Source organism: Lissotriton helveticus, chromosome 11 (assembly GCF_964261635.1).
Source record: "Lissotriton helveticus chromosome 11, aLisHel1.1, whole genome shotgun sequence".
NCBI classification, from domain to species: Eukaryota; Metazoa; Chordata; class Amphibia; order Caudata; family Salamandridae; genus Lissotriton; species Lissotriton helveticus.
Window position 1 is genome coordinate 1,000,881,597 of NC_136072.1, and position 11,888 is coordinate 1,000,893,484.

Below are 11,888 nucleotides of genomic sequence, written 5' to 3' on the forward strand. Positions count from 1 at the left end.
TGGCCTGTCTGTCAATAATCTGTTTATCAGACTGTCCTCTGTTTCGCTCTCATCATCTTCTTCTAGGGGGCTTTTATTTCCGGGCACCTCTAACACTGGGTACAGTTTATTGACTTCCATGTTATGCACTCTCCATCTTTTAGCATCCGCATCCCATCTGGCATCCTGTACTGCCCTTACCGATCGTTTCACCCTTTCCTGTCGTCTGTTCATATTTTTTTCATGCGCTGCCCTAATCCATGCATCAAGGGCTTCAAACTGGGTCGGTCTAGGCAAGGGTCTCATTGAGGTCATGACTGATTTTAATCGATGTAACACCTCTAATCTGAACGTCCCGTACTTCGGGAACGTCAGTTCCTCATTTCCTTCCGTAATCTTACTCCACTCTGATATCCAAAGGATCGTATGCAGCCCAACATTCACTGCCATGTAACGAGCCGGCGTACCCTCCGGCGGGGCTTCTTCCCCTTCATCCGATCCCCGCTTCTCTTTTTTAAACGCCGCTCTCAGCCATTTAAAACACTTCATAATTATACGCACAATATCCAGCCTCGCTACTCTGTTTACTTCCTGATGACAATCCACCAATCCTGGCGCGGCTTTGCTAACTTGGCCTATCGCAGCGCGGTCTTTCTCCGGTCGGCCAATCCCAGCTCGCCACTTTCTGACGTCTTTGCTAGCTGGCCTATCACAGCGCGGTCTTTCTCCGGTCGGCCAATCACAGCGCGACACTTCCTGACGTCACTTTTCTCCGCTTCGCAGCAGCACCCCTCCTTTCTCAACTCGTCTCCCGGTCATGCATGCGTCCCATTCATACACCGAAAAATGACTACTTCCGACCAAGCGGTCACTTCCCTCGACTGTACGTCCACAGTCTATATGTAATTGTCAACACAACTGACGAAATGTCTATCGTCTCTCTGATAGGTTGCTTACACACACAGTAACCTCCGACCAGCGTCCGTTACTCACGCACTCACTCTTACGTTCCCCCTATCTCGGTCTTTCGGGTGATCAATGGTACCTCATGACCCCCTTCACACTAGTTGACAATTACTCTGGGTGTCCGATACACCCGAACCACTTAAGCTCTCCTTGAACTTAAGATTTCCACCGGTTGCGCGCGCTCACAACCTGTTCCACAGTCACTCTACAGACATTCAACTCCGCCAGACATTACAACATAGATACAATACAAAAACACCGCAATCTAACACGCATGACCCTTTATACTCACTCTCGACCGATACTGCTGCTTTTTCTGTCTCACGTCATCCGGATCTTCTTCGGCGGGCGATTCTTCCGATCATCGATCTCTAGGGGCCTTGGGGTAAGCTAACCTGGCCTAGGTCACCGTCCTCAAGAAGGCAACCATCCTCTATAGCTACCAACTGGAAGGGCGAGATTTTGATCGATACCTTATCACTATTGATCTAAACCTCGATCTGGTCGACTGAACCTTTGTTGCCTGTCATTGAGGGAAGAAAGTGCATCTCTTACCAAGCTAGTTCACCCAATAAAGGACCCCGCTCCAAAAGATCACAAACAACTTCTAGCTTTCAAAAGTTTATTGTAAGGTTAGGATAAGCTGCAAATACAGGCATCTCAGAATGAGATTCACGAGATACACAGGTCCAACTACATACATGTGCTCTCTGAAAGCCCTCAGACGAGCAACGGAAATTACCAGCACGAGTTCTAAGAATAATAAAGCTATCAGCATTGACGCATATTGAGATCTCTCCTTCATTTAAGTTGGAGGAAAAACACACAGGTTAGGCTGTCCCTACCCTGCTCTAGATGGTATCCCTACTTAACCAAGTCTCAACCTAACAAAAGGTGTCAGCAGTGAATGACCCCCAAGGGAAGTCACTCACTCTTAGTCTCTTGGTGAAAACCTATAGTTCTCCAGTCATGACCCCTCTCTGCCTACCCATCCGCTCTCTAAAGGGTCCTCAGGCATCTGCTCTAACTCCACCCAGGGGTGCTGTCCCTAATACAAAACAGTCAACAACATTTGAGACGCCCCTCGTGAGACGCCCCTCACGTGGTGTAGCTTCTGGCTTTTTCCATGCTGCTTTGTATTGGGCCTCATACGTTGGAGTTGACCTTGCTTCTCAGACTCTTCTCCGGCCCGCTGATACCCCTTAAAACATTCCGGAACCCTCCTCCATGTCTGGGCCATCTACTGAACAGACCTCTATTCATTTTATTAATAATCGGATCCTCCCTTTTCTCTTGCAGACAGACATCTGCAGCCAAGAACCCAACTCTCATAGACTTCCAAAAAGGTTCGCAACATTTCTCGGCCCAGACCAATACGTGTAAATCAATGTTAAAACATTTCAGGCCTACAACATTTCTCATAATGATTATAGCATTCAACTTCTTCATTAATTAAAGCATGTTAATACTCTTATTCTATTATTCAGTAAACACATCTATAAATCATGGCCCATTAATGCAATGACCAAAACATTAGTGCAATCTATGTCGTGAAAAGAAACACCTTCTAGCTCTGGCCCTGAGGCCTACCACATTCTGCGTTTAACCACATGCCATCTTACATTTTAACAGCTACACGACATGGATTCAGGAATAATCACATCTAATAAAATCATATAGTGTCACACATTTCTGTATTAGTTCCACTTCTACTTAAATCTCTACATTAGCTATACATTCAGAATATAATTGCAGATACTACTAGCACTCATGGCATTTCTCCTCATGATTTGTGCTTACTACAGGTAAGTGTGATGCACTCATACATTTAGGTCTGTTTGCGCTCTCTCAGACCCATTGGCTACTACCCTTAATAACCCTAAATTGAATATTTTAGTGGCCCCCCGACACCAGTAACTTAGATTTGCCCTTACTAAAGAAGAAGGACGAATAAGAGCTGAAGAGTGCAAGAACTGAGTACTAGCTGTGGACTTGGTGCCAAACCCTGCAAGCTCCTGACTCGACAATTGCAAAGACCCAACTTGTCCTGCAGCTGTGCATCCTTCAAAAGCCTCTGAGAGCTGCCAGCACTTCATAAACCAGCCAGCATCTCCCTTAAAGTGGGGGAGCCACTTCCCTGCAGCCACCGACTGCAGAGTTCGGTTCACCAACACAGCAGCAGCCCTGGAGGTGGTTACCGAGTGGTCAGGAGGCCAACCCCATCGACTCATTCAATCTTTGAGACATTGATCCACCCCAGAGCCTCCATGCACCAATACCCGGGGTACCCGAGCCTGTTGCAAGCACCAATACTTGTTTGTGTTCAGCCCAAAATCCATCGCCCCAAAACCAACCTGCATGAGAGGGACTCCAACAGAGACCAGCTACATGCCAAAGTAGTCTCTCTGTTTTTCTTCTCCCTCTTCTGCAGGTGCACCAAGAACTGCGAGAGCCTCACTGACCCACCAGACTACACATATGCAAATGACCCCCCCGAGCCCGAGGCCATTGAAACCAACATTGTCTCTGTGGTCATCAAGAGCAGAGCCCCCCGCCATGGGTTCTGCAAAGCTACTCCCCCAATCCCCACGTGCAGCTGTTCTTTGCAAGTACTGTTCTCTATTGACTTCAATGTATAGCATTTGAGGCTACCACCGCGAAAAGCACCTCTTTACCCAGACACCCCATGGCAGGTAAACCTGAACTCACGGTGCATTCTTGGCCCTTGGCATCTACTTACCTTAAGTCTAGAAGAACAGTTTTGTAAGTCGTTGACCCTATGCACTGTATGTTTCTGCCATAGGACAACATTAAACACAACGGGGAAGAGGGGTCAGAGGGAAAATATTTAAAGACCTATCCAGGGTGAAGTCCCCCTTCTATTTTTTTTGTTCCACAGTTAGAGACTGGTTTTATGCTCGAAAAGGTATAAAGACTATAAGGGTATCAGTGCAGGTATTTGGGAGGTAGACTAGGTTACTTAAACCTTAGGCTTTCCCCCCTCATCCCTTTCTTTACCTTTTCTAGAGCGGGGCCTCATATTATCCTGAGCAAGGTTCCAGGAGAGGTGAGGTTTGCTCCCTGTACAATACAGGTTAGTACATAGTAGTTAATATTTTGCAGTAACCTTAATATGGGCTAGTGACTTACAGGCATTCTTACTGCTGGGATTCATGCAAAATATTTCTGTTTGTTTTTTGTGAACAGATAAAACCGACACTGATTGATACAGAGGATTGAAAGTAACTTCATTATAACACAGTTGTATCCTTTGATTGATTTAGTCATTTTTCACTTTTGTAAATATGCAGTAGCAAACGTTAAGAACTGTGGCCCTGATGAAAGCCGTGGGATTTGGTTCCCTCAGGCTGAAACATGTTGGCCGAATTCATGCAGTTATATGCTTAAAACTGCACCTTTGCACTGTTCTTGTTTTTATTAAGGGAGTGATCAAGTTATATTAAAGTTTTGTATTGATCTACTATCCTTTTTTAACTAACCACATGCTATTTTGCACTGCACTGGACTCCATCACGATCCTTTTTTGCTCACACGGTCTTAACTGCATTTGGAGATAAGACCCAGACAAATCTAGGTTATGGACTAGTCTCAATGATCATGGGACACACTATTCCTATTTGGATGACCAAATGAGAATATATGATCTACATCTGACGTTGATGGACATCCAACTTCTCTCTGTATGGGTCTATTCTTTATCTGAAGTGAATCCCAACATACGGTTTGCTTTGTTTGGCACTTTTTGAGCAAGCTATATGTTTTATAGCCTTAGCAACGCCCACTGACTTGGTTAGCAGTGTTCTTTTGTCGTTTGGAGCACATTAGGCCCAGCTACAGACGCCCAGAGTGTGTTTTTTGTTTCTTACACAGGACAACATTACCATGTTCAAGGCTTGTGCTGCAAACCTGACAACTGTATTTTCTAGGTTTCTGAAAATCGGTAACTCAAAAAGTTTATACTTGAGCTAGAAGATCTTGCTGTCTAAATTAATATAAACATCTGTGCTATTTTTATAAATAAGGGTCAGATCTCCTTATTCAGTGTCTGTCTAATTTACTGACTGTGTGCGCAACAGATGCTTAACACTCCCCTCTGATACGCCTACGGCTGTTTGACCACACTACCACAAATAGAGCACCTTGGAATTGTTAAAGCAAGCCCCTGTACACTAGTAGTAGTAAGGCATACCTGGACACTAGACCTCATTCTGGTACACTACATTGAGAGCCAGCTTCCTACAGTAGAAGGCGCTATATAAATACAAACACATTTACATATCCTCACAGAGCATCAACTATTGGGGCCACGATAACAGACCAGCAACCACAATTACCCGCCTTAGTGTGTTATTTTTTTAAATTTAAATATGCTGTGCTCCTCACTTTGAACGCCGAAGGAGCCACATAAAATACAATAACTAGACTATAAAACTCAGAAATAAACAAAGCAAGGTGTGTTTATGAGAAAAGCGATCGAGTCTTGACTGCGTAAAGAGTCAGCTCCAGATACAACAAAGGTGTACCTACCATGCATGCAGCACTTTGTAATTGTATTTATATAGCGCTTACTGGCGCTGAAGCGCGAGTAGTAAGCTCCATTTATAGCTTTAACTAAAGCGCAACTAATAAAAAGAACACGAACTGTAAAAGAGGTATCGAACTCCCAAGCATTCAGCTTAGTTACCTTCGCAGGGCTCTGAACCAACGAGAGGGAGAGGGGGACGGAGGATCCATGGCGGACCCGGGCGCCTCCAGGAACGGCTCTGCAGCTGCAAGGAAGGACCCTCGGCCTCTTGACACCCGGCGGAAGTTGTGGTGGACAGACAGGGCAAGAGAAATGAAGACAAGGCGTGAGACTGCAAAGGGCGGAGGTGGGAGAGGGGCTGCCGGCGTTTAGAGGTTTTAATTAAAAATAATAATGTCGTCCATGAAGTGGCTCGACTGGTTTTGTCTTGGTGCGGGAGCTGCTGACCTCTCACTGACTGATTGGTTCAAAAGCACGAGAGTTCAGGAGTGAACGTCAGCTGGCTGCGGAGACATAGTTAAAGGTCCCAAAATGCATATGCATGACCCGGACGAAAGAGAAACAAAAGAAGCTTTCCCTTGGCAGAGAGGCCCTTCTTAAAACCCCTCGAACAGCTTTTGGGTTTCCCAAGGAAGGGGGAGGGGCAGGAAGCTGTAGCACAGCCAAGGTCAATCGAGACCAGATATTCCACTGCAGGCCATGGCCATAGTTCAGGTTCTCTGGGGACTAGACATTCCACGGCTTTCGTTCAACTACCCGGAGCACTCTGGGAGTTGTAGTTTTGTTTAGATTGAACGGAACGAAAGAATTGGGAAGATGGTTTTTGCACCAGTAAAGCCGAGGGCTGTAACATGTGAACCCAGATGGCTCGGGCAACTGGTAACTAGGTCCATCAGGGATTAGTCTTACCATGTGCTGACACAGACGTTTACGAGTCTACAAACAAGGAAAGAAAACGAGCATTTCACATCATCAGCTGTCATGTCATTTCAGGGCAAAAGTCAGGCAGGTTTTTGTTCATTACACAAAACAAGCATTCGAATGACGTGCTGCATCGCTGCCGAGTGGTCTCAGATCACGCATGACTCCAGTTAATCCTGCTGCGCTAACATAACAGCACATTGCCTTCTGGGAATTGAAGTTTTCCTTCAAAGACTGTAAGTAGGCCTAGTTGGTGTGTTTGTTTTTAACCTCGATGGTGCCCTCAGGGCAGCACTTGCGCACGGGTAAGGTTCGCGCTATATAAAATCGCATTAAATAAAAAAACTTTTTAAAAAACTATCTTCAGTCAAACTTGACCTTCGTCAACATCACTTTGGAATATGCACCTCTGGTCAAACCCCAGCTGCAGATACAGATGTGCACAGGCCCAGCTCTCTCAGATAAAAATGTGCACCTCAGAACTGGGGGCACACCCTGCACTCTGCAGAAAAAGGTGTGCCCAGCCATGCCCTGCACTCTGGGGTAAAGATATGTACCTCAGACCTGGCCTATCTTATCTCAGAGATAAATATGTGCACCTCAAACCTGGCCCACAGCTGCCATCCCAAGCCCAGCTCTCTGCAGATACAGATGTGCCCAGGCCCGGCTCTCAGAGCTAAAGATGTGTACCTCAGACCGACCTGACAGATGCGCACCCCAGGCCCAGCTCTTTGCAGATACAGATGTGCCCAGGACCAGCTCTCTGAGATAAAGATGTGTACCTCAGACCTATCTCTCAGCTGCACACCTCAAGCCCAGCTCTCTCTCTACAGATACAGATGTGCCCAGGCCCGGCTCTCGGAGATAAAGATGTGTACCTCAGACCGACCTGACAGATGCGCACCCCAGGCCCAGCTCTCTGCAGATACAGATGTGCCCAGGACCAGCTCTCTGAGATAAAGATGTGTACCTCAGACCTATCTCTCAGCTGCAAACCTCAAGCCCAGCTCTCTCTCTACAGATACAGATGTGCCCAGGCCCGGCTCTCAGAGATAAAGATGTGTACCTCAGACCTATCTCTCAGCTGCACACCTCAAGCCCAGCTCACTGCAGATACAGATGTGCCCAGGCCCGGCTCTCAGAGATAAAGATGTGTACCTCAGACCGATCTGACAGATGCGCACCCCAGGCCCAGCTCTCTGCAGATACAGATGTGCCAGGCTCTCAGAGATAAAGATGTGTACCACAGACTAAGACTTATCTCACAGCTGTGTACCCTTACCCAGCGCTCTTTGAGCTTACAGGGTGAAGATACCCCGACCTAGCTGTCATGCTGGTATGACTGCGCAGTTTGTTTTGTACTAAATCACCTAGCGCAGAGACAGATATGTATCAGAGAGTTTGCTCTCTCTGCAGTTTAAATGCGGAGAAATTCTCTTTAGAATTTAAGATGCGTATCAGAGAATTAGTTCTCTGTGCAGGTATAAACGTAAAGATATTCTCTGTGTAACTATAAATAAGTGTACCAGAGTCAGCCATCTGTGCAGTTATAACTGTGAAGGTATTTTCTGTGCAGTTATAAGTGTGCCAGAGTCAGTTCTCCGTGCAGTTATAACTGTGAAGTTATTTTATGTGCAGTTATAAGTGTGTACCAGAGTGTTCGCTCTCTGTGCAGTTATACATGTGAATGTGTTTTCTGTGCAGTTATGAGTGTGTACCGGAGAGTCAGCTCTCTGCGCAGTTATAAATGTGAAGGTATTCTTTGTGCAGGTATAAGTGTGTTCATGAGAGTCCGCTCTCTGCGCAGGTATAATTGTGAAGGGATTTCCTATCCAGTTATAGAAATGTACTCGAGTCGTATCTCGCGCTGTGCAGATGTAAAGTGACGTCGTTTCCTAAACCCAGCTTTCTTTAAACTTAAAGATGTGATGGTCCTTCACCCTATCCATCTATACAATTGTACAGGTGACCAAGCTTCTGTGTAGTTACAACCTGCTCTCTTGGACCTAAGCCAGGCGTGCAACTAGAGCCAAATTTTGGGGTAGGGGGGGGGGCACGGGGGCGGATGAAACAGTTTTGGGGGCGGCCAATTCTTCCAGCCGTAACCAGAGTGGCTGTAAGAAGGGATGAATACATAACAAAAGCATCACTTACAATTAAACGGTCTTTTAAAGACCTGTGAAGTACTCGGGTGCGGCCTGCAATTAGACGTCGCCAGCCGCGAAGCTGTGTCAGCCCGGGCTGACACACACGGGGGGGGGGGGGGGGTGGCGGGGCGGGCATGAAGCCCGGTGAGCCCAATGGGTGTTGCGCGCCTGACCTAAGCTTTTTCCTTGTACAGTGAGACCTGTGTATTCCGCGTCAGTCGCCCCAACATCAGGTTCAGCCAGCGCAAACCACATCTCAACAACACCCATAAACGCACCGACACATTAGGCTCGAATGCTGCTCCAGGTTGTGTCCCACGCCGATGCCCTGGGTCGGCCCTCCTCCGGTGCAGCACTTCATACACGTGTGGTTGCTTCTCGGCTAGTGTGCAGCTCTGGACTCCACACGGCGTTGCCATGGAAAGACCCATACCTGGCGTCACATGATTCGCCACTGCGACGTCATCTTCCTCTGTAGCACGGCGTCTCGGCGCCGTGACGTCACAAAGAGTAGGTACTCGTGCCCAGCAGCGTAACATCCACCGTGACGGGGTGAAGAGAGAGCACGCAGAGGCAGAGCAGGGGCCACTATGGGAAGATGCAGGAGGAGAGTGGACACCTAGATTACTTGGAGGTCATAGGAATTACCAGTAAGTAATCTGAGAATAACAGGACCCTTGTTTGTCTCAGACCTTAAACACCGAGAATATACAACAGCCTTTGCACGAAGAGATCACAAGAGCTTTACACAACTGCTATAATTGTAATATCCTAACACAACAAGAAAAGCTGTGAAATCTCGCAGGAGGTATCCATATCACCCACCCCTAACCATAATGGCACACCAAAGTATTTAGGACTATGACCATTAGGGCCAGCTCAACAATCTCAGATCTGGGGATGCATTTGTATTTAGGGGATCGCATGGTGGTCCTTTGAATTACCAAGGTAAATGTTTATGCTGTCGTTTGTTACCCTAGACAGCACAAAAAGTGATGCCTTGAAGGCTGGAATTCATCTCAATCACTTGTAATTACTATGGTACACATTACAATCCTTCATTTTTTAGCTCGATTGTCCCCTTACAAAGTGGGTCCAACCATATGAAAATCAAGCTTGGTCCTGCCATGTCCTCTCTGTTGAGGCCCACGAAGGCCAAAACCAGTCTGGGGGTTGATGACCCCGTTCAAAGGTGGAAATGATGGATCACACAAGTGGGAGGAACCTTCATCTGGGCCGTAGCTAAACAAGCTATAAACTCTATGATGAACGCATAAATATCTATAAACATCTAAAAAAAAAACTATCTGTAACACTTTGATCTTGAATTATGAGGAAAGAGTACATGCCTAGAGATTGTAGGCGGTAGCACACATATGGAGTACCCACGGTGATCTCACGTAGAGATAAACATGAAACCCACTCGTCCACGCAGGGATAAACACGAAACCCACTCGTGCAGCAACTACACCCTGGGTGCCAGATTCTAGTGAACCTGAAATGGGAAGGCATCAGTCCATCTATGAGTAACTGAAATCAGAAGTGGCAATTAACTCCAGCAAAACATCATTAGCACTGGTGAGATGCAAGATGCGAATATGAAAGTATGGAACTCACTTGAGCTCTTAAAGAAAATGGAAAACAAAATATTACCCGGGACAGTTTCCAACTTTCCGGGACTGTCCCTACAAAAACGGGACCGTTGGTAACTATGCTATTAATATGTTGGTACCCGTGTGACGCATTACATGCAATGGCCCTAGAGTGTGCAGCTTTTGTCCACAATTCCTCACAGCGACTGACCAGAGCGAGTCCGCTCACGCGTGCACCTGCACCTCTATCCCACTCTGTTTGGTGTGCCCACCTCCACGGGGTCTCTTTGGGAGAGGTGTCCATCTGTTTCAACACAGCATATGTCTGTGCTCCTCCTTTGCAAGATCTGAAGAAGGTCTGCCTCACTCAGGGTAGTTCAGTACTTCACACAGTGACTGAGGCCCCCTGCCCACAATGCATCTGCATATATTTAATCCATCAGGGCCAGGGACAAGTTGGAGATTAAGAGAAAAGTTTGCAGATAGGCAGGAATCCCAACCTAGGATCTGCTAGTGGACTGATGACACAACAAGAAAAGAATGACTTATGGGAGATGGGGTGGAAGTATATGTATCACTTCCTTTGCTGGTCAAGTTTTGTTCTTAAGCATGGTCAGGAGGGAGCTTTAGCTGTCTCACCACCCTCATGTTTTAAGACAAGCATTTCAATGCAATGGTCTCGTCTTTGTTAAAGTTAGTGCTATTGGCATTGCAAATGTCATTTTTTTCATTTATTGTTTTTTTTTAAAACCGATAAATATATGGTATTGTCATTTACAATGGGAATAGGTAAGCATTAGAGAGTAGTAGAGAGTAATAGCTTAATCTCTCGCAAATGCGAGACCTATTGCATTTGCACCCACACACACAGAGCCACACACACACACACAGAACCCCACACACAGAGCCACACACACACAGAGCCCCCCCACACACACAGAGCCACACACACACAGAGCCACACACACACACACACACAGAGCCAGACACATGCTAGCTCTAAAGTAATTGAACTGAAGTGCTGATCTTATATACCTAGTTTTGTTATTTGTTTTATATCTCGCATTGACGTACATGCACTTTGTATTGTCAGAACTGTCTCCAGCTAAGACCAATCAACTGTTTTACATGATTATATTCTTTCACATGCGGAACTACTCGAATAGATTATACTACATATTTGTGATAGGCCATACTCGTGTATGTTTTACCCAACCATGTTTATTTTATGTATCCCCTTTTTCCAAAATACACCCTTGCTCCATCCATTTTTTGCAATCGATTTTAGAGCACAACCAGGGAACAGAGGCAAGAAAAACGAGCATAACCAGGGGGCAGAGGCAAGAAAAGCAAGCACAACCAGGGAACAGAGGCAAGAAAAGCAAGCACTACCGGGGAACATAGGCAAGAAAAACTAGCACAACCAGGGGGCAGAGGCAAGAAAAGCAAGCACAACCAGGGAACAGAGGCAAGAAAAGCCAGCACGACCAGGTAACAGAGGCAAGAAAAGCGAGCACAACTAGGGGGCAGAGGCAAGATAAGCGAGTACAACCAGGGAACAGAGGCAAGAAAAAACGAGCACAATCAGGGAACAGAGGCAAGAAAAACAATCACAATCAGGGAACAGAGGCAAGAAAAACAAGCACAACCAGGGAACAGAGGCAAGAAAAACAAGCACAACCAGGGAACAGAGGCAAGAAAAACGAGCACAACCAGGGAACAGAGGCAAGAAAAGCG

The 11,888-nt window shown here is 46.4% G+C and overlaps 1 protein-coding gene across 2 annotated transcripts in view; it reads right to left on the reverse strand.

Moving 5' to 3' along the window:
* LOC144792385 (aldehyde dehydrogenase family 3 member B1-like) overlaps positions 1-8,965 on the reverse strand; it is a 277,000-nt gene extending 268,035 nt beyond the window's left edge. Inside the window, exon 1 of one of the 2 annotated variants that reach the window (XM_078667363.1) lies at positions 8,838-8,965. In XM_078667363.1, the coding sequence (XP_078523489.1) occupies positions 8,838-8,920 (83 nt within the window). In that variant the 5' untranslated portion in view covers positions 8,921-8,965. Of the gene's footprint in view, positions 1-5,650; positions 6,052-8,837 lie in introns of those variants that run through there. The other variant, XM_078667364.1, reaches the window with a different exon arrangement.
* Between the last annotated feature and the right edge of the window lie 2,923 nt (positions 8,966-11,888).